At 37.9% G+C, this 19,537-nt stretch overlaps 1 protein-coding gene across 6 annotated transcripts in view; it reads right to left on the bottom strand.

Moving 5' to 3' along the window:
• Nucleotides 1-13,678: 13,678 nt before the first annotated feature.
• LOC143040741 (putative glutamate receptor) overlaps nt 13,679-19,537 on the bottom strand; it is a 57,921-nt gene continuing 52,062 nt past the window's right edge. For all 6 annotated transcript variants that reach the window (XM_076212130.1, XM_076212131.1, XM_076212129.1 and 3 more), the window contains 2 exons: nt 17,893-18,003; nt 13,679-14,712 (listed from right to left, as the gene is read on the bottom strand). In XM_076212130.1, coding sequence (XP_076068245.1) covers nt 14,708-14,712; nt 17,893-18,003 — 116 coding nt within the window. In that variant the 3' untranslated portion in view covers nt 13,679-14,707. The remainder of the gene's footprint in view (nt 14,713-17,892; nt 18,004-19,537) is intronic.

The raw sequence follows: 19,537 nt of genomic DNA on the forward strand, positions 1-19,537 counted from the left end.
TACTAGTAAGTGAAGAGATAGGTAAATGTGTAGTGGAGTGGAAGGAGGTTTCCTCAAGGATAATGTGGATGAAGGTGAAACTGGGAAAGGAGAGGGTTTTTGTAAGTGCATATGGGCCTGGTAGTGAGAAGAGTGTAGAAGAAGGAGGCTTTTTGGATAGATTTAAATGAGTGCATAGAGGGATTAGGGAGGAATGTCAAAGTAGTATTGGGAGACCTTAATGCTAGGGTAGGAAATGAACCAATTGACAGTGATTGGGAAATGTGGAGTTCCAGTAAAGAGTCATAGTGGAGAGTTAATGATGGAGATGTGTCTAGAGAGTTGATGATAGCAAATACAGTGTTTCGGAAGTCAAGCATAAGTACGAATGGGAGAGGGTGGTGGATGGAAGGGTGGTAGATAGAGCGTTAATGGACTAAGTAGTGGTAGATAGGAGCATAATAGGAAGAGTTAAGGATGTACATGTGCAAAGGGGAGAGGGTGGGGGAATATCAGATCATTTTTTGGAGGAAGGTAAGTTGAGAGTGGAGGATGGAGAATGAGGAAAAAGACAAAAGGTAGGGAGGTGCTTAGAGTGAACTCTTTAAATGAAAAGGAAAAGGAGTACAAGAAGCTGAGGGATTAAAGGATAGAGTAGAGCTAGGAGTGGAGGATGATTCATGGATGAAGTCACAAAGTGTGCAAAGATGGTGTGTGGAACAAAAAGGATGGGATGAAATAGAAAGAAGGGTAGTGAGAGGTGGGATGAGGAAACAAAGAAGGTTGTAAAAGAGAAGCGAGCTTTCACAGTTTGGTTAGAAAATAGGATGAGTGAGTCATATGAGAGGTACAAAGAGAAGTAAAGCATAAGATAAAGGAGGCAAAGAGTAGAGCAGATATGAAATGGGATGTGACAGAAAATTTTGAGGGAAATAAAAAGATGTTTTGGAAAGAAATTAAGAGGAAGAGGGGGAGAATCAATCAGAGAAGAAAATGTAAAAAGTTGCAGATGTAGAAATGAAATAGATGAGACGGTAATAAAAGGAAGATGGGCAGAGTGTTTTAAGGAATTACTAAATGTAAAGGAAGATAGGGAGGGAAAGATAGCTGCAGTGGGAAGTGCTAAGAGAATGACAGTGATGAGTGAGGAAAATGGAGAAATAAGGAAGGATGAAGTGAGGAGAGTTGTTAAGATGATGAGTGCAGGTAAGGCACCTGGTCTGGATGGATGCCATGCAGAATGTCTAAAAAAAGGAGGTACAGTGATTTTGGATTGGCTGGTGAGGTTATTTAATGTGTGCTGGAGAGAGGGTAGAGTGTTGGTGCCAATTTTGTAATTGATCTTTGTAATCTTTCAAGTTTTGTTATACATTTTTTTGTACTTGGTGACACATCGTTGCTGCATACCCAATCTTGGTCTTATTAAAGTGATTGTTCTTATTAAATTATAAGTTTCTCCAAAAATTTTGTTTAAATGTTTCTCAGGGGACATATTATTATAATGACTCCCAGGTCCTTCTCATCTTCTACTTTTTTAATATTTTCCTCTCCCAATTTATATGATCCCACTATTCTTTTTTTGCTTCCAAATTCCATTATACTACACTTTTTGGTATTGAACTCCATCTCCCACTTCCTACTCCATTCCCATACTTTATTGAGATCACTCTGTAGCGACTCACTATCTAATACAGTGTTCACTTTTTTCAACAATTTTGCATCATCCGCAAAGAAGCTCATATAACTTTCAATTCCTTTATCCATATTATTAATATATATATATAGCAAACATTATTGGGGCCAGAACTGTTCTTGTGGAACTTCACTAATCACTTCATCCCAATTAGAGTGTTTGTCTCTTATCACCACTCTCATTTTTCTTTCATGCAAGAAGTCTTCCATCCATTTCAGCAGTTTGCCCTGTATTCCTCTTGCAGTTTCTAATTTCTTTAGCAATTTCTTAAGTGGCACCTTATCAAAAGTTTTTTTCAGGGCTAGAAATGCACAATCAGCCCATCCATCTCTTTCTTGTATTACATCTATTAGCCTTGAATAGAAACACAGTAAGTTTGTGATGCATGATCGTCCTTGTCTAAATCCAGATTGCCTTGTATTTAGTACATTGTTTTTTTTCCAAATACCTTACCCATCTACTTTTGATAATTCTTTCACAAATTTTAGCAATCATACTTGTAAGAGAGACTGGTCTATAGTTAGTAGGGTCTTCCTTGTTTCCCCCTTTATATATTGGTACTATATTTGGTCTTTTCCAATCTTCTGGAACTTTTCCTTCTTTAAATGAACTGCTTATTAGACTATGTATTTTGTGTGTTCATTCCTGCATTCTCTCAAAATCCAGTTTGCCATTTCATCTGGTCCATGCGATTTTCTGACATCGAGATTACTCAAGCGATTCATTATTTCATTCCTTGATACTTCTATCTCTTTCATAGGGGGGGACTTTCTCCCACTCGATATCTCTAGGTTGTATGTTCTCCCTCGTAAACACCAATTTAAAATGCTTGTTTATAATTTCTGCCATTTCTATTTCCTCTGTGTATTCAACTCCTTGTAGTTTCTCTAATTCTTGTTTGTTTTTCAGTTTGCAGTTTACAAATCTGTAAAATAGTTTGGGTTGATCTTTAAATTTTTCTATGACATCTTTTTTGTATTTTCTCTTTTCTCTGCACACTTGTATATATTCATTTCCATAACTACATCTTCTGTTGTACCAACACTTTACATATTCTTTTGTTTTTGTCTTGGAACATACTGGGTACTTTTCCACTCCTTTATAAATTTTTGTCAAAATATTCCATTTCTCTACTGTTTCCTCCTTGTGTATCCTTTCCCAGTCTGCTTTTTGAAAGAATTCACTTATTTGTTTTTCCATACATCAATCTTCCATTTCTATATTGTTTTTTTTTTTCATATTTCATATTTAGCTCCAGTTCAACCAATATGTTGTCACTTTTACTTATTGGTGTCTTATATTCAATCTTGTCCACTATTTCGGGTTCTGATGTGATTATTAGGTCCAGTCTTGGTGGTTCTTCCTCATTTCTGTACCTAATATTCTCTTGTATCCATTGCGTCATTGTATGTTCTATAATCATATCAAGTACATTTCCCCATAGGTCGTTTCCACCCTTCACTGTCATCTCTTCCCAGCAGATTTCTTTACAATTTAAGTCACCCATTATAACTATTCTCTCTCTTCCCACAAAGCCGTTTTAGGAGGCACATAATTTACTACAAACTTCCTGCTCTTCCAATCCCTGTCCTCCGCCTCCATCATAATCATCTCTATTCTTTCCATATGTGACATTCCTCACATATCCTTCTTAATCAGGAACATAACTCCACCCCCTTGTTTTACCTTTCTGTTTTTAATCCAATAATTATATGCACCATGTCCTACACTGTTGGGTGGTAGGACCTTTCAATTTTGTCTCTACAATTCCCTTTATGTCCGGTTCTTTTTCCTTCAGGTAATCATTCAGTTCGTTCAATCCTGTTATTAAGCCATCTATATTTGTGTAAGACACTTTTAATTTTCTGCTACTTCCATTGTATTTTCTGTTTCCCTTCCATTTTTTCTCAGCTATGAACCATTTCCTCACTTTCATATCCACTACTCATCAATGGAATTTCTCTTTGACTGTTCTTTTCTCATTTTTTTCCTTAGCTTCTAGTCTTTTTGTTTTCTCCTCTCATTCCTCTTCATTTCTCTTTTTATCCATACCTGTTTATATTGATCACTGTTTGCTAGTTTCCATGTTTTTGTTAAGATATTCTCTGCTGTCGTTTGTGACCTGAATTTAACCTTAATTGGTCTGGACTTATCTGTATTGTATTTCCCTATTCTATATATTTCTTCAATTTCTTTCCCTGTTTCTTGCTCATCCTCTTGAAATACTTCTAATATCGTGTTTACCTTTTCCTTCTTTTTTACTCTTGTAGTCCCATTTGGATTATTTTTCTCTTCCATCCCTAATGTAATTATACATTTCTTTTTGTCCGCTAACTCTCTTACTATATTCTCTCTCATCACCATAATATCTGTGTCCTTAGTTTGTTCTTTCATCAGTTGTGTCGCTATATCTCTAAATACAATTTTGTTGTTTTCTTGGACTTTTCTCCAACTCTGTGCTTTTTTTGCTATGGACTTTATTCTCTTTATTATTATTCTTTAATTCCTTATTCTCGTCTTTTACTTCTTTTAAAACTGTCTTTTTAATTCTTCTATTTCTTTAGTTAGGTTTTTATTCTCTTTAGTTTTTCCAGTTCATCATCTCTTTGGGTAACTAGTGTTAATTGGTTAAACCTAACCTCCCATGCTTCATTATTTTTTTTTAGTTTCTCCTCTAGATTTACTAGTCGGGGGAGGATGTCACCTCCCTCCTTAAATCCATAAAAGCAGTTATCTTCTTTTTCCATTGAGCTGCTATTATCTATATTTCTGCTTTTGACACCTCTGCTTCTCTGTTTTACCTCGTCTGTGTGTTCTGCACTCCTTTTGTTTACACCCCTTGTAACATCCGGGGCCCGTTCATCCCCTTCCTCATTTCCTTCCATTTTCCTCAGTAATCCCTCTCACCTTTTCCTTCACCTTCCCATTACACCACGAGCTTTCCCCTTCCCTATTAATGCAACAAAGGTACTCCCTCATCGCTGAGATCAATGAAACTTGAATTTTTCCTGGAGTTCCAAACTTCGCTGTCACTTCGACTGACATGTGAATTTTACCTAGTTGTATTTTGCAGGAAGGGGAGCTATGCTCGTGGTGTCCTGTCTTCATACCTCATTTTATCTAAACTATTTTTAAATTCATGTATTGTTTTTGCACACACCACTTTCTCATCTAACTTGTTCCAATTGTCTATTACTCTGTGAGGAAAGCTGTTCTTTTTCAGATCTCTTCTATAGCTGTCTCTCTTGATTTTCTTTCCGTGCCCTCTCGTATTTCTATCATCCCATTTGATCAGATTCTCTCTATCAATAATTTCTATGCCTTTCATGATTCTGTAAATAGCTATCAAATATCCTCTCTCTCTTCTTTGCTCTAGTGTCTGTAGTTCAAGTTTTGCTAGTCTCTCTTCATATGATAGTTTTGAGTGTTAGTGCCAATTTTGTAATTGCTCTTTGTATTCTTTCAATTTTTTTTTATACATTTTTTTTTTATTTGGTGACCACATCGTTGCTGCATATTCCAATCTTGGTCTTATCAGAGTGATTAGAATTTTCTTCACCATTTCTTCATCCAGGTATGTAAATGCCACTTTGATTGTTCTTATTAAATTATAAGTTTCTCCAAAAATCTTATTTATATGTTTCTCAGGTGACATTATTCATAACAATGACTCCCAGGTCCTTCTCATTTTCTACTTTTTTTATTCCTTCTTCTCCCAATTTATATGATCCTGTTATTCTGTTTTTGCTTTTTCCAAATTCCATTATACTACACTTTTTAGTGTTGAATTCCATCTCCCACTTCCTACTCCATTCCCATACTTCATTGAGATCACTCTGTAGTGACTCACAATCTTCTTCCGTGTTCACTTTTTTTTAATAGTTTTACATCATCTGCAAAGAAGCTCATATAACTTTCAATTTCTTCATCCATATCATTAATATACAGTATATAGCAAACATTATTGGGGCCAGAACTGTTCCTTGTGGAACACCGCTTATTATGTCATCCCATTTTGAATGTTTGTCTCTTATCACTACTCTCATTTTTCTTTCTTGCAAAAAGTCTTCCATCCATTTAAGCAGTTTGCCCTGTATTCCTCCTTCAGTTTCTAATTTCTTAAGCAACTTCTTATGTGGTACTTTGTCAAAAGCTATTTTTAGGTCTAGAAATGCACAATCAGCCCATCCATCTCTTTCTTGTATTATATCTATTAGCCTTGAATAGAAACATATTAAATTAGTGACGCATGATCGTCCTTGTCTGAATCCAAATTGCCTTGGATTTAGCACGCTGTTTTTTTCTAAATATTTTACCCATCTACTTTTGATAATTCTTTCACAAATTTTTGCTATTGTACTTGTTAGAGAGACTGGTCTATAGTTGGTAGGGTCTTCTTTATTTCCTCCTTTATATATAGGTACTATATTTGCTTTTTTCCAATCTTCTGGAATTTTTCCTTCTTTCAAGGAACTATTTATTATGCTATGTATTTTGTCTGCCAGTTCATTTCTGCATTCTTTCAAAATCCAGTTTGCTATTTCATCTGGTCCATGCGATTTTCTAACATCAAGATTACTCAAGTGTTTCATTATTTCATTCTTTACTTCTATTTCTTTCATAGGGGGGACTTTCTCCTTCCATTCGATCTCTTCCGGTTGTATATTCTCCCTTGTAAACACCGATTTAAAATGCCCGTTCATAATTTCCGCCATTTCTATTTCCTCTGTGTATTCAACTCCTTGTCATAATTTCTCCAAATCTTGTTTGTTTTTCAGTTTGTTTACAAATCTGTAGAATGGTTTTGGTTGATCTTTACATTTTTCTATGACATCTTTTTCATATTTTCTCTTTTCCTCTTTGCACTCTTGTAAATATTCATTTCTATAACAAGTATATATTTTATATTTTTCAGGTCTTTTGTGTTTCTTCAATTTGGTCCAGGCTTTGTCTCTTTTGTCTTTTGACTCCCTACAACTTTTGTTGTACCAGCACTTTACATATTCTTTTTCTTTTGTCTTGGGACATACTTTTCCACTCCTTTTTTTATAATTTTTTGTCAAAATATTCCATTTCTCTTCTACTGTTGTATCTTCTTTGTGTATTCTTTCCCAGTTTTCATTTTGAAAGAATTCTCTTATTTTATCAAAATTTGTTTTTCATACATCAATCTTCCTTTTCTATATTGTTCATTTCTTTTCATGTATTTTTCCTCATTTATTTCTAGTTCTATCAATATGTGACTTTTACTTATTGGTGCCTGGTATTCTATCTTTTCCACTATTTCAGGTTCTGATGTGATTATTAGGTCTAGTCTTGATCGTTCTTCTTCATTTCTATACCTAGCGTTCTCCTGAATCCATTGTGTCATTGTGTGGTCAATAACCATCTCAAGTAGAACATTTCCCCATGAGTCTTCTCCACCCTTTACGGTCATCTCTTCCCAGCAGATTTATTTGCAATTAAAGTCGCCCATCATAACTATTCTTCCTCCATCTTCCATTATCTTGTTTAATGTTATTCTTGTGTCTTCTAACATACTTTTATGTTCACTCGCTTACCACGAGGCTTTTTTTTGGGGGCACATAGTTTATTACAAACTTTCTGCTCTTCTTATCTCTGTCTTCTACTTCTATCATAATCATCTCTACTCTATTCTTTCCATATGTGACACTCATGTTTATATCCTTCTTAGTCAGGAACAAAACTCCACCCTCTTGTTTTATCTCTCTGTTTCTAATCCAATAATTATATGCATTGTGTCCTATGCTGTTGGGTGGTAGTGGACCTTTTAATTTTGTCTCTACAATTCCCATTATGTCCGGTTCTTTTTCCTTCAGATACTCGTTCAGTTCATTCAGTCCTGTTATTAATCCATCTATATTTGTGTAGGACATTCTTAACTTTCTATTATTTACATTGTATTCTCTGTTTCTTTTTTGTTTCTCTCTGTTATGGTCCATTTCTTCAATTTCATATTCACTACTCTCCAATAGAGTTCTTGTTTTTCTGACTCCGTTCTGTTCTCTTTTTTTTTTCTTTAGCTTCTTTCTTTTTCATTTTGTCTTCCTCTCTTTCCTCTTTATTCATTTCTCTTTTTATCCATACCTTTATATATTGTTCACTTGCTGCTAATTTCCCTGTTTTTGCTAAGATATTCTCTGCTGTTGTTTGTGACCTGAATTTAATCTTAATTCGACTAGACTAATCTTAACTATATTTTCCGAGACTAAACATCTCTTCAATTTGTTTCATCATTTCAGGTTCATCTTCCTGAACTAATTCTAGTAAACTGCTTACTTTTTCTTTTTCCTTACTGATTCTTGAAGTTCTATCTAGGTTATGTTTCTCTTCCATTCCTAATATAATTATACATTTCTTTTAATCTGCTAAGTCTCTTACTATATTCTCCTTCTGTCTCATCACTTTGATAACTGAGTCTTCAGTTTGTTCTGTCATTTGCTGTTTGATTATGTCAGTAAATGCAACTTTACTGTTTTCCTGGATTTTCTTCCAACCCTGTGCTTCCTTTGCTATGGTCTCTTTATTGTCTTTATTATTCCTCTTTAATTCTTCATTCTCCTCTTTTACTACTTTTAACTGTCTTTTCAATTCTTCTATTTCATTAGTTAAATTTTTGTTCGCCTTCTCTAGTTCTTCCAATTTTTCAACTCTCTGCGCAATGTTGGTTACGTTACCGAACCTGTCTTCCCAATGTTCGATCATCTTATCAAGTTTCTCCTCTAGTCTTGTCAATCGGGGGAGGTTGGTATCCCCCCCCCCCACCCTGATTAAATCCCTGGAAACTATTATCCTCACCTGCCATTGTGCTGCTCTTATCTATATTTCTAATCTTTATAATTTTGTTAATCCCATCACCAGAATCATCGGTCCTTCGTTTGTTTACAAGACGTCTGGCCTCTTGGACCAAGTCCTCCCCTTCCTCATTTCCTTCCATTTCCCTCAGTAATCCCTCCCCTTCTCCTTTTTCCTCACTTTCCCATGACACCACGAGTTATCCCCTTCCCTGTAAATACAATAGGTACTTCCTTTGCGTTGAGGTCCACGAAAATTTAACTTTTTCTTCGGAACTCTTAATCCTCGCCATCCATCCGACAAGTGTGTGTATATGTATGTGTGTATATAATATATATATATATATATACTGTATACAGTCAACTCTCAACGTGAAGGTTACGTTCCTGGAGAAGTGTTAATCAAAATCGCGTTAGTTATACATATTCTTTCCATAGGAAATAATGGTAATAGGGGGGGTTAGGTTCCTGGACACTGGGAAAGTCTTGTCTATTTTAGGATTTTTTTATTCTAAACTTGAACAAACACATTAATACATTTGTAGGTTACAGAAACAACAAAAACACACATTCTTTGTATTTATTTGTTGTACACATTTATTCTATGTGCGCACAAGAACAAGGAAAATTAGTTTATTATTAATTGTGGGTTGGTGACACCATTTTCTTTTTTGTTTTGGTGTAGAACAGAAAATGAGAGTTTACAATCTCTAACTAACTTATTTATTTCTCTGTAACAATTTTTCAAGCTTCTATGACTTATAATCACGGTCCACACATTTAAAAATTAGTTTACCATTAATTGTGGGGTGGTGACACCATTTTCTTTTTTGTTTTGGTGCAGAACAGAAAACGAGAGTTTACATACACATACCAAAGGCTTTTTCCCCCGTACAAGGGAGGTAGCTAAAATGAAAAAGGCCTAAAATCCCCACCCATTCCATCCCTAAATACACTCCACTCCCCTCCATCCTCTACCCTCCCTTTTACCTTGGCACCTCCTGGATGATGGGTCATCCCTGCATATTGTCCACTGCTCTGGGTCAGAGGCAGTGTCACAAGACACAGCACATCCACAGCAAGGCTGCTTCATTAAATTGGCAACCCCTACTCTCTCTCCCCTCATGCAGAAAAGGAGAAGACGGGGAGAAATCCCTTCGGGCTGCGTCAATTTTTTCTCACACATACTGCCTCCCCCCACCCATTCCACCTCGTGCATCACAACATCATCCATATACAACCCTTCTCCATTCACCCCTATCTTCTGTCCTCTCCCTTCCTCAATAGAGCTTCCCCTCTTCCCCAAAGCCCCTTTCACCCCATCCATCCATCTCATCCTAGGTCACCCCCTCATGTTCACTCCCTCCACATCTGCTTTCCATACCTCTTTTGCCAGTCTTTCTTCACTCATTCTTTCCATTTGTCCAAACCATCCCAATACTCTTTCATCCACCCCTGTTCTCCTCCTCACCTCCTCAATTCTCACTCTATCCAGCCTAATATTACGGGATTTAAACACTTTCAGGATAGAAACCACAAGAAAGGTGGGGGTGTTCTGTTGTATGTTAAAAACAATATTCATGCTTGTGTTTTAAAGAAAGTGAAACAGGATGCATATGATAGTTTGTGGGTTGAGTTAACCCAAACAAATGGACAAAAAATGAATATAGGTGTAATATATAGGCCAAAGACATTATCATTAGCAGACGACAAGCTGTTATTTCAAGAACTGTCTAGTTTCTGCAACTGGGATTTATTGATAATGGGTGATTTCAATTTTACTGACATTGATTGGATGACCCTTGAACATGGCCATATAGGTAATCGCTTGATTGATTTTCTTGGTGACAATTACTTAATGCAGCATGTAAAAGAGCCCACAAGATATGGAAACTTACTCGATCTATTGATCACTAGCCGCGAAAGCATGGTAACTGATGTAGAAGTTGGTGAATCTGTTGCAAATAGCGATCACAACTTAGATTCAAACTCCTAAACAATTTTAGAATAGATACTTGTGTTTCTAAAATACCCGATTTCAGTAAAGCTCAGTTCATAGGACTACGTCAGGAGCTTCAGCTTACAGATTGGGAGGCAAAATTAAACGAAAGACCTGTAGATCAGATGTGGGAAATATTTCAAAATATGCTCACTAAGATGATTCAAACTTACATTCCTTTTAGGGACAGACGTCCCCCAAATCAGGCTCCCCCAAAGTGGCTCGACAAAGAAACTGAAAAAAGTATTGCCAAAAAGAGACAGGCATATAAGAAATATAAGTGCTCGGGTGCATCTAATGACTATGAAAGTTATGTATCAATACAGAGATATTTAAAAAAGACAATACGAAATTAACATCGCTGATAAATCCAAAGAGAATCCCAAAGAATTCTATAGTTACATTAGAGATAAAAAGGTTGTTAGGAATCACATTGGTCCACTATTATCTGCTGACGGTCAACTTGAATATTCAAATGAAGGAATGTGTAATATCTTAAACAATTATTTTAGCTCAGTATTCGTAAACGAAACACCTCAAAGTGAATTCCAAACTGAAACCTGTGAAAAGTCTAGGGTAAACTTACTACGGTAAATATAACAAAAGAAAAAATTAAAAGGTGTACAGATAAACTCAAAGTTAACAAAACACCAGGGCCTGATGGTTGGCATCCAAGAATCTTAAAGGAAACGAAAAATGAGATTGTTGTTCCATTAGAAATTATTTTCATGAAATCCATCATATCCGATGTCCCAAGAGAATGGAAGCTAGCTAACATTACTCCCATATTCAAAAAAGGTGACAAAAAGAAGCCAAATAACTACAGGCCTATAAGTTTGACTTCAATTGTAGGAAAAATAATGGAAACTATCATCAGAGATGCTATCGAACATCATTTAGAAAGTAACCATTTGATAAATGATAGCCAGCATGGTTTCAGACGGAAACGTTCTTGCGTGACTTACTCGAATTCTACAACACAGTTATCTCGAATTATGACAAAAGAAACAATATAGATTTAATATATCTAGACTTTGCAAAAGCTTTTGATACCGTCCCACACGAAAGACTACTGAATGGTCGAAAACAGAGAGTCGTTTTAAATGGAAAAACTTCTAGATGGAAAAATGTTGCAGGTGGAGTTCCACAGGGTTCCGTTCTTGGGCCACTTCTATTCATAGTATATATAAATGATATAGACCATGGATTAAAATCTACCGTTTCCAAATTTGCTGATGATACAAAACTGTGCGGAGTGGCAAATGATCACTCAAACCAATTACATATTCAAGAAGATTTAGATAGATTACAGCAATGGTCTGAAAAGTGGCTAATGAAATTTAACACAAGTAAATGCAAGGTAATGCACATAGGTAAAAATAACAGTGAGTACGATTACAAGTTATTTAGAAATTTGTTAACAAAAGTGGATTGTGAAAAAGATCTCGGCGTAATTATCAGTAACGACCTCAAATCATCCAAGCAGTGTATTTCAGCCTCTGAGAAAGCAAATAAGATTCTAGGACTGATTGCACAATCTTTTGATTTCAAAAGTCCATCACTCATTAACAAGCTATATAAATCGTTAGTTCGTCCACATTTGGAATATGCTGTTTCCGTATGGTCACCGAATCTCATTAAAGATATTGACAGACTGGAAAAAGTACAACGGCGAGCCACGAAAATTGACTAAGACATATGAATCTGTTTTCCCTAAAAAAGCGTAGACTCAGAGGTGACTTGATACAGGTCTTTAAAATTCTAAAGGGAATTGACATCAAAAGTGACAAAATTTTCACATTGAATGAGAATCAGACAAGAAACAATGGTCTCAAACTGTCCGGAAATAGATTCAATTTGGAAGTAGGTAGAAACAACTTTGCCAACCGTGTAGTTAATGAATGGAATAAACTTCCTGCACAGGTAGTGCAATGTAGTTCAGTTCGAAGCTTTAAGAGTCATTTAGATAAACACCTAAGCAAGATGCTGTAATGATTATAATTTATTTTATATTTGTTTTTGTCTTATCATTTGTCTGTCTGATTTTCATTTATTATTAGTTATATGTTAATTTATTATTATTTACTATTTACCTGTTTGTTTATTATTTAACTATACCTATGCATTTATTTATGTATTTCATTTGTTATTTACATTATTATATTTTTTATAATTTTATTATTATGATTTTTTTTCGCATCCGACCTAGACATGGACCAAAAGGTCTCCTGTCGGCATGCTCCGCCTTTGTAATCCTTTGTAACCCCCACCATACTTCTCAGACACCTCATCTCAAACGCATTCAAACTCCTTCTCTCTTCCTCTCTTATGTTCCATGTTTCTGCCCCATACAGTGCTGTTGGCACAATCACTCCTTCATACAATCTCCTCTTAGCCTCCATTCCCAATTTTCTATTCCTCATTACACTTTTTAATCCATCAAGGCATTTACTCACTTCTCTCAATCTACATTCTACCTCCATCTCCACTTCACCATTTCCTGCCACATTTGCACCCAAGTATCTAAAACTATCCACTTCCTCCAGTCGCTCTCCCTTAATGCTCACTTCCAGTCTGCTGCCACTTTCACCCCTTGTACATCTCATCACCTTACTTTTACCCACATTTATCTTCAGCTTTCTTCTTTCACACACTCTCCCAAACTCTGTCACCAACTTCCTCAATCCCTCCTCTGATCCTGCTACAAGCTCAATGTTGTCTGCAAACAACAGCTGGCTCACCTCCCACTTTTCTCCATTTTCTTTAACCATCTCCAATCCCTGACCCACCACCCTTGCATTTCCCTCTCGCACCACCCCATCCATGTAACAATTCTTCAATCTTTTATGACTTATAATCTCGGTCCATACATTTAAAAATTAATCTACCATTAATTGTGGGTTGGTGACACCGTTTCCTTTTTTGTTTTGGTGTAGAAAGTGAGATCAAAACAGGCTCTCCGAAGCGTCCCATGAGATGACCCGTCCATGTATAAAATATCCTGTTACATTTGAGTTGTTAGCTTTGTGATCAAGACCCTGGGGGTCGAAACGTTAAAGCGTGAAATTCTCCCATTACTCCTCGTCTGCTTCTTCCACCTTCAGTTTTATATATATATATATATATATATATATATATATATACATATATATATATATATATATATATATATACATATACATATAGAGAGAGAGAACTTCTGTAATTGTAACTTTTGGGATTAATGCCATCACTTTTTATTGAGTTTTAATCTTCTTGTAGGATAATTTTTCAGAATACAGGGTACCTAGTCCCATGATTCCATTCCACTTTGTCACCATTTATGACTCATGGGAATCATGGTGGGAGAATTCTTTCCTCCCCCTTACCATAGGGGAAGTGGTTGGGAGTGGGTACATGCCTTGATTGGCTGCCTCCTATGTAAGGGGGAAGAAGCCCTTGAAATATAAATAGACTTCTTATTTGGACACTTCCTGTTTCCTACATTGGATATATATTTGAAATATGTTCATCTTTGTCTAACAAATATGGATGGGTGAAGAGAGAGGGAACTTGGAATTTCTCCAGACGTTCCTTCAGGTGCCTCTTAGGATCAGTTTCCACCAAGAAAGTTTATGCTAATTGTGTGGTAGTGATTGAGACTGACAATACAGACACCAAACTTTTCTTTCAACTGTCATTCAACAAGTGAACTAGTTCACTTCTTAACCCAGTCCACTGATGATGGTATGTGACAATGGTGGCAGGAGATGGTGATCTCTAGGAGTCCTTGTTTGTAATCTATATGACAGGTAGTGCATTCCCAGTGGTCATCCTCTACTGGAACTGAGGGGCATGACAACTCGCCAACAGTCTGCTAGACTGAGTAACCTTGTGATTATGATCTAGTGCTCACTCCAGATGGAAGAGGCTAGCTGGGGCCTTAAAACTAATTCTACTGACTGGAGATCTGGGCCCAGTAAGGGGTCCAACTACAGCAAGAACTACAAAAAAGAAACGAACATAAGTAGCAGGTAGGTGTTTTCCCAAATACAAAGTCCCCAGGAGGAGAAGCCTTGCAGTTGGCTGTAGCCATAGAGCATATCAGCTTGGGTTGAATGCTAGTCCTTGGACCTGTGCCACAAATGTCAATGCCATAGTCCATGGCCTATTCAAGGTTGTTGTACTTGTGTATGACAATCAGGTATCAGTCTAGCAGATTGAAGGTAAGGTCATATCAGGTTAATCTGGAAGAGAAATATGAGTGTGACTAGTAGCTTCTTCAGTCTAATTGCTTATTTTCCTAATAGTCTTTGTTCATGTATTTCTAGGATAGATGGAGAAAGAGATAAAAGAAGGTAAGGTGCTTAAAGTAAACTGTTTGAATGAGAAAGAAAAGGAGAAGGAGAACAAGAAGCTGAGGAAGGAGTGGGAGGGAGTGAAGGATAGAGTAGAACTAGGAATGGGGATGATTCAAGGAGGGAGTCACAAGGTGTGCAAAGATGGTGTGTGGAACAATGGAGACAGGAGGAAAAAGAAGGAAGGGAAGCGAGTGGTGGGGTGAGGAAACAGAAGATTGTAGAAGCAAACATTCACAGATTGGTTACAAAATAGAAGGGAATCGTATGAGAGGTACAAAGAAAAGAGAAGGAAAGCATAAGTTAAAGGAGGCAAGGAGGAGAGCAGATGTGAAATGGGGTCAGAGTATGACAGAAAATTTTGAAAGTAATAAAAAGATGTCTTGGAAATAAATTAAGAGAGGAAGAGGAGGTGAACTGAGTAGAAAAGGTAAAAAATGCAGATGGAGAGATGATAATGTGATAGCAGTAAGATGAAGATGGGCAGAGTATATTAGGGAGTTGCTAAATATAAAGGAGGAAAGGTAGCTGCAGTGGGAAGCACTAAGAAAATGACAGTGATGAGTGAGAAAAATGGAGGAGAAATAAGGAAAGATGAAGTGAAGGCAGTTGTTGAGATGATGAAAGCAGGTAAGGCACGGGATGGATGGGTGACATGCAGAAAGTCTAAAAAAAGAGAGGTACTGTGATGGTGGACTGGCTGGTGAGGTTATTTAATGTTTGTTTAAAAGAGGGTAGAGTGCCGTAGGACTGGAGGAGTGCCTGTATAGTTCCACTTTACAAGGGAAAGGTGTGCAAAAGAAGTAGTTTGAGAGGGATCAGTTTGTTAAGTGTAGTTGGGAAGGCTTATGGGAGGGTTTTGATTGAGAGGATTAGGAAAGGAATAGAGGGACTAGTTGGTGAAGAACCGTTTGGGTTTAGTACAGGTAGGGGTTGCGTGGATCAGCTTTTTGGGGTAAGACAGTTATGTGAGAAAACTAGGAAAAGTTAAGGATGTTTTTTGGGTCTTCATGGATTTGGAAAAGGCTTATGACAAGGTAGACAGGAAGACACTGTGGTAGGTATTGCAGATCTATTGGATAGAAGGAAAGCTGTTAAGAGCAGTCAAGAGTTTTTACAAGAGTAGTAGAGTCTGGGTTAGAATCAGAAATGGAGAGAGTGAGTGGTTTGAGGTAAAGGTGGAACTTCACCAGGGATGTTTTATGTCACCTTGCCTGTTCAATTTATACATTGATGGGGTGGTGTGAAAGGTAAATGCAAGGGTAATGGAGAAAAGTGGGAGATAAGCCAGTTGTCTGCTGACGTCACTGCACTTGTAGCAGGATCAGAGGTGGGATTGAGGAAGTTAGTAATGGAGTTTGGGAAGGTGTGCAAAAGAAGGAAGTTGAAGATAAATGTGGGTAAAAGTAAGGTGATGAGATGTACAAGGAGAGAAAGTGGTAGCAGACTGGAAGTGAGTATTAAGGGAGGCTGAAGGAAATGGATAGTTTTAGATACTTTGATGCGAATGTGGCAGGAAAGGGAGGAGTGGAGGTGGAGGTAGAGTGTAGATTGAGAGAAGCAAGTAAATGCCTTGGTGGATTAAAAAGTGTAATGAGAAATAGACATTTGGGAATGGATCTGAAGAGGAGATTGTATGAAGGAGTGATTGTGCTGGCAGCACTGTATGGGGCAGAAATATGGAACATAAGAAAGGAAGAGAGGAGTTTGAATGTGTTTGAGATGAGGTATCTGAGAAGTATGATAGGGGTTTCTAGGCTGGATAGAGTGAGAATCAAGGTGAGGAGGAGAACAGGAGTGGAAAGGGAATTAGGAGATAGGGTTGATGAAAGAGTATTGGGATGGTTTGGGCACATGGAAAGAATGAGAGAAGAAAGATTGTCAAAAGAGGTGTGGAAGGCTGAGATAGAAGGGGTCGACCAAGGATGAGATGGATGGATGGAGTAAAAGGGGCATTGGTAAAGAGGAAAGACAGGAGAAGACAGAAGATAGGGGTGAATAGAGAATGGTTGTGTATGGATGATGCTATGATGCATGAAAGGGAGTAGGTGGGGGATGGGGGGTGAGGGAGCATGTAAAATAATATGATGTAGCCCAAAGGGATTTCTCCCTGTCTTCTCTTTTTCTGCATGAGGGGACGGAGAGGGGGGTTGCTGATTGAATGAAGTGGCCTTGCTGTGGATGTACTGTCTTGCAACACTGCTTCTGACCTAGGGCAGTGGGCAAGATGTAGGGATGACCCATCATCCAATAGGAGCCAAGATAAGAGGGAAGGAGGGGAATGAGTGGGAATGGAGTGTATGGGGATGGAATGGGTGGAAGTGGAATTTATGCCTTTGATTTTTGGCTACCTCCCTTGTTAAGGGGTATGTACAAATGAAAGGGAGTGGGTGGGGATGGGGGGTGAGGGGGTATGTGTGAATAACAATTCGACACAGCCCGAATGATTTCTCCCCATCTACTCTTTCTGCATGAGGGGATGGAGGGGTGGGGGTCGCCGATTTAAGGAAACAGCCTTGCTGTGGATGTGCTATGTCTTGCGACACTACTTCTGCCCCAGGGCAGTGGGTGAGATGCAGGGATGACTTGTCATCCAGGAGGAACCAAGGTAAGAAGGAGGGAGGGGTGGAGCATGGGGGGATGGAGTGGGTGGGAGTGGATTTTATGCCTTCGTTTTTTGGCTAATTCCCTTGTTAGGGGGAAAAAGCCTTTGGTAAATGTATATATAATTACAAATGTACAAAATTAAAGTAAGAAATAGCCAAAATTAATGAGATTATGATACAACAATATGAATAAAATAGTACAAAAACTAATTAACAAACTTAGGAAACAATGACTTTATGAAATAACAAAATAATTACATATATGGGAGGTAGCCAGCCAAGACACCCACCCACCTATCCAACACCCATTTGTTTTCCATTATCTGTGATTGTGGATGGTAAAGTGTATAACTACTGTAGGGAGGATCTTCTCTTGAAAATGCTAATAACAATAAATACAGTAGATAAAATCAATAAATTATTCTTTACAAATAGGCAGAAGAGAATGCACTGGTTTTCTTACAGATTGGTGATTGGGAGATTTTTGGTTGCATTTGTTTGCCATGGCTGGGACTCCTGGAAAGTGCACCCCCAGCCAGTTCAAACACAAATACCAGCATTGAAAACAGCATACCTGAAAAAAATAAATAAATAAATAAAATGGTGGAGAATATGGACAATTTAGGTGAATACTCAGGCCTGTTACATGTTTATGGATTGTGTGTGTGTGTGCATCACATACATAAACACAACTCGATGGTGCAGTGGTAGCATTTGTGGCCGCCACTACAACGATCCTGGTTTGAATCCTGCCCAGAACTGAAATAATTTCAGTATCACTGCATTGCAAATTGTTACTCCAACTCCTGTGGGCAGGGAGTTGGGTGTGTGTGTGTGTGTAAGGTCACAGCATAACAACGGACCCTAGACGGCCCCCGCCATCCGCTGTGGTCACCCCTGGACTGCCCCGTTTTCCTTTCTCCGTCATCGGGTTGGCACCTCGACCTGAGGTCTCGAGTGGGCCCTTGTGGCTGCTCTGTTGCAATGGCGGCTAAAGGCCCATCCCTCTTTGTCCTCGTGAGAGGCCAAGCGCGAACTATCGACTGGTCCATATTCGCCGACTCGGCATTATTTATTTCCTGTACTCCAGCATGTATGCGATCTGGAAAATTATTCACAAACACCACCCTAACGAGTTTATCCAAGCCTTCGCCTGTGAATGCCGACAGTCCAGCTAACCTAATTTCGTTGGCAAAAACATCAACCTGTTCGCCAGCCCAGCGCATTCTTTGCAGCCGATTAAACGATTCGAACGGACTCTTGTCGAAAACTTCTTGTAATCTTTACCTTCCCCGTATCCGCTTGATCACTAGCTGTCATTTCCACGTAGATGGACAACACGTCGTTCTCTATGTTAAGGGCAGTATAGCTCGCGACGCCAGTGACTCCGGTTAATTTTTCCACTAATTCCGCCTTTTTGAGCCACCCGGCGACGTCTCCATTGCCGTCAAATAGCCTTAAGATGATATTGTTCACCTTGAATGGTTCCTTTGTGCTCGTTGCCTCGGTTATCTTTAGTGCCTAGATAGCATGTAAGATTTGTCGATCTCTCACCTGATTTCTGTGGAAATCCTGTTCCTTCAGTCGCTTCTACTTCATTCTTTAACTAGCCAAATTACCCGCGCGTTGCTACGAGTTCGTGAATAGTCCTTAACCTAACTATACCCCACCTAACTTTAACCCTCAACTCTAACCAAAATTTTATATATATATATATATATATATATATATATATATATATATTACTGTAATATAGTTATCCAAGTACCTGAAGTGATAGGGTATCAGAATATATATGATTATGGGGGTCTATCTCAAAAACATTAGAAGTTCGTGAACAAACAGACAGAAAGACAAATGAAAGATAGTAATCCAAGTACCTTGGGTTATAAGGTTTCGGAATATATATGGTTATAGGGGTCTATCTGCAAAAACCTAGTAGGAGTTCGGGAATAATCTCTAATCTAACCATCCCCAACCTAACTTTAACCCTTAACCCTAACCATTTTTTTTTAAATGAAATATAGTTACTCAAGTACCTGGAGTGATAGGGTATCAGAATATATGTGGTTATGGAGGTCTATCTCCAAAACACTAGTTCGTGAACA

The sequence above is a fragment of the Oratosquilla oratoria genome, chromosome 29 (genome assembly GCF_046742065.1).
Source record: "Oratosquilla oratoria isolate Oo_2021 chromosome 29, ASM4674206v1, whole genome shotgun sequence".
Taxonomy (NCBI): Eukaryota; Metazoa; Arthropoda; class Malacostraca; order Stomatopoda; family Squillidae; genus Oratosquilla; species Oratosquilla oratoria.